This window comes from Orbicella faveolata, unplaced genomic scaffold (genome assembly GCF_042242905.1).
Source record: "Orbicella faveolata isolate gen_17 unplaced genomic scaffold, um_ofav_v1 contig_46, whole genome shotgun sequence".
Lineage (NCBI taxonomy): Eukaryota > Metazoa > Cnidaria > Anthozoa > Scleractinia > Merulinidae > Orbicella > Orbicella faveolata.
The window spans coordinates 9,111,931-9,115,000 of record NW_028301576.1 but is presented as its reverse complement, the minus strand read 5'-3'; the positions used below and the strand labels follow the sequence as shown (position 1 = coordinate 9,115,000).

The window sequence follows — 3,070 nt, the reverse complement described above, 5'->3', positions numbered from 1 at the left end:
AAAATATGGCTTTCCATGTGCCTAATGGGATGCGTTAGGTTTCAATGTTAATGTGGTAAAATGTGCAGTCGCCATCTTCTTCGGGATCATGCACTCGATCGTTAATTTTTATTGTTTCTATTGTTCAAGTACCACATATGTTTATTAAAAACAATAATTAGAGAAGGGAAAACATCTTGGAAAATGTTTTTGTAAATAGTGACAATTTGGACTCTTTTACCTTCTCAAAACTGTAGTAAGCCGCCTTAAAATTCATAAAAGTATGAGAAAGTTAAAATTGCAATTTTGGCCGGATGCGAAAAAAACAAATTTTGTAGAACTTACTTGAAGCGATCTGACAATATTATCGAGTGTTAGAGATGGCGTACGTTGTTCTCGTTTAAGAAATACAGTTTGTTAATATTACAGTAGCTTTTAATACTTATTACCTGAATTGTAGCGTTTAAAAAGAGTAATGAGCAAAGTATAAAAACAATTGAGTAGGTGATGGTGATGTTAATGAAAGCCTAATTCTTGGATAGCATGTTCAAAACTGAATCCTTCAACATAGCAACTTTCGATGATGACGCCTTAGGTCACGATATCCAGAATTTCAGAAAAACCGTTTTCGGAGACGATAAGGAACGTTTTTGCAAAAATAACTGCATGAAAAATGAGTTTTTTCGAACAAAAACAAGAAACTTTAAAATTTAAAAACAAAACAAAACAAAAAACATTTCTGTCAAAATGTGATTGCAATGGAAGCATTAAGTTCTGATGCTAGTGACCTGTCATATCAAATTGTTCCCAGATAAGCTTGGCGGCATCTACTTCAATATTGAAAAAGTTATTAACGGTTGAAGTCAGACACGGCACTTCTCACGGACGTCATATGTCGTGCGGAGGTGGTCAGTGTATATGAACAAAATAATTGACTTCCAAGGGAGAATTTCGGTGTTCATATTACCGACGGACTTAAAATCTAATAATTCAGGCAAGTGCAGAGGTAACGATGATTTGCTTGTAAACTTACACGCAAAACCAATGGATAAATAAGAAAACGTTCGCCAAGCACTTTGGTACATTCGCAAACAAGATTGACTAGCCTTTCTGACATGTAAGTATACCAGGCATACAACTTTCTAAGCGCAGTTTTTTTGTGAAGTCTAAAGCCTGGAAGATCAAGACAAATCTAACATACAAAATGTGTACAAGTAAGCACGAACACCCGCTTCCATGGATCGTAATACTGGGAGTTGAAACTCTGGTCATTATTCTCGGAAATGTCGCTACAGTTATCGTGTTTTGGAAAAACAGATCCCAACTGAAGCAAACTTGTTTATTCCTGATAAATCTAACAGTTGCCGATCTGATGGTTGGTATCGGCAACATTGAAAGTGTGGTCGTTGAAATACATAAAAGCTTCAAGACATCTTTGAGTTGTGAGACAGCTTGGGGAGACTACGTGGTTTCGGAGGAACTTTTTGGATGTGCATCCATTGGTTTCCTCGCTCTCATTTCTTTAGAGAGACTTTACGCGGTAGTATATCCTCTTCGCATCAGAACCACATCGACACGAAAATATATTTTTAGCGTTGGAGTAGTGTGGCTTCTATCGGGTACAGTAGCTGTGGCCCAGCTGTTAGGAACTGCTGCAACTTTGATAACCGAAGACATCTTTATTTGGTTTGTGACAATGTACTTGTTTGTCTGCTTAATAATTATCTCGTGTGCATATTCTGCAGTGTGGTTCTCGTCCAGAAAGGAAGACCCGAGATTGCCACCAAACAGATATAAACGAAACAAAGAACTGGTTAAGACTCTGTTTATTGTAACTTTGTTGTCGCTAATTGCTTGGCTACCCTTTACCGTGGTACATAATTTGCGGTTCACTTTGAAAGAGAATTTCGCCATTGGGCCAGTCTTCGATGATGTAACTCAAGTTCTTCAGTTGGCAAATTCTTTTATTAATCCAGTAGTATATTGCTTTAGGATGCCACTGTTCAGAAGAACCCTGAGAGGATTATTCACCAGGAAGAAAGCAACGAGGCTACACTTTCGTGAACACCAAACTTGATCATAAACTCATACCGTCATTCCTCTCTGAAATTCGAATTTAAGTGAAGCTTTTTAAGCGCAGAAACGACTCCGTTATTTCATGTTTATAAATAAGAACGCAACGTATGTCTAAAGCATTAAAGCAGCAAAGCCCATCAGAAAGTACAAATATGAAACTGTTAATGCAAAAGAGCTAATTCTGAAGGGATATTATAATTATTATCCGTTATCTAACCCTCATTTTTTTTTCTTTTTTTTTCTTTTGTTTTTTTTGTTTCTTACTATGAATTAGCCGTTACACTATTAGTCGGTTTATTTGTCATAACGGCGCTTTAGTCTTGCTAAATCTAGTCGTGTGATATCCATATGGTCTCTCTTTTTCTTTTCTCCTGTGTCTCTTTTGTTTAGTTTTCATGTCATTGTCTTTTTTCGGTTTCTTTTTTTTTCCTGTTCTTCTTCTTCTTCTTCTTCTTCGTTTTCTTTTTCTTTTCTTTTCTTTTTTTTTTTTTGGTCAGCACAAGTGTCAGAAGTAGTTGGTCCAAAAATTGGTCGAAATATTCAATTTTTCGTGATGTTTTTTCTATGGAAGGAAAATACTCAACATGGAAATTTTTTCATCAATTTGATTTCGTGCAATTTATAAGGATTAAATACGCAAATAGCTGCGTTGCCCCTAAAGGTATGTATAGATTACTCCATCTTTTCAGTATATGTTTAATCGTTTTAATTAAAAAAATGCATGGAAAACACTAGGGCTCAACGGTTATATCCATAAGTCGGTTGTTTTCGTCTAAACGCTCTCATAAGGTATTGCTTAATTAAAGCACGTTTATATGTTGATAACATTTTATCTCGTTCCATTCTACCTGCGGATGGGGTTGGGGACGTGCTCGTTTGCTGAAGCGTTATTGAGCGTTCATACGTAAATATGGCCTCTGGCATGGCCTTTATTTGTCTCAAATTATTTTGTGGAATATTCCTGTATTATAATCTTCATGAAATTTTATGCGCAACCGAGCATTACATTGAGGTC

The 3,070-nt window shown here is 36.2% G+C and overlaps 1 protein-coding gene across 1 annotated transcript; it reads left to right on the top strand.

Annotated features, from left to right (window-relative positions):
* The first annotated feature begins 1,061 nt into the window (after positions 1-1,061).
* Positions 1,062-2,226, top strand: LOC149098274 (rhodopsin, GQ-coupled-like). Its single transcript, XM_089278528.1, has one exon. The coding sequence runs from the start codon at positions 1,184-1,186 to the stop codon at positions 2,054-2,056; it is 873 nt and encodes a 290-aa protein (XP_089134654.1). The 5' UTR covers positions 1,062-1,183; the 3' UTR covers positions 2,057-2,226.
* Positions 2,227-3,070: the final 844 nt, after the last annotated feature.

What these genes read in the sequence shown, in the direction of transcription:
- LOC149098274 (XM_089278528.1), top strand. Translation starts at nt 1,184, where the DNA reads ATGTGTACAAGTAAGCACGAACACCCGCTTCCATGGATCGTAATACTG.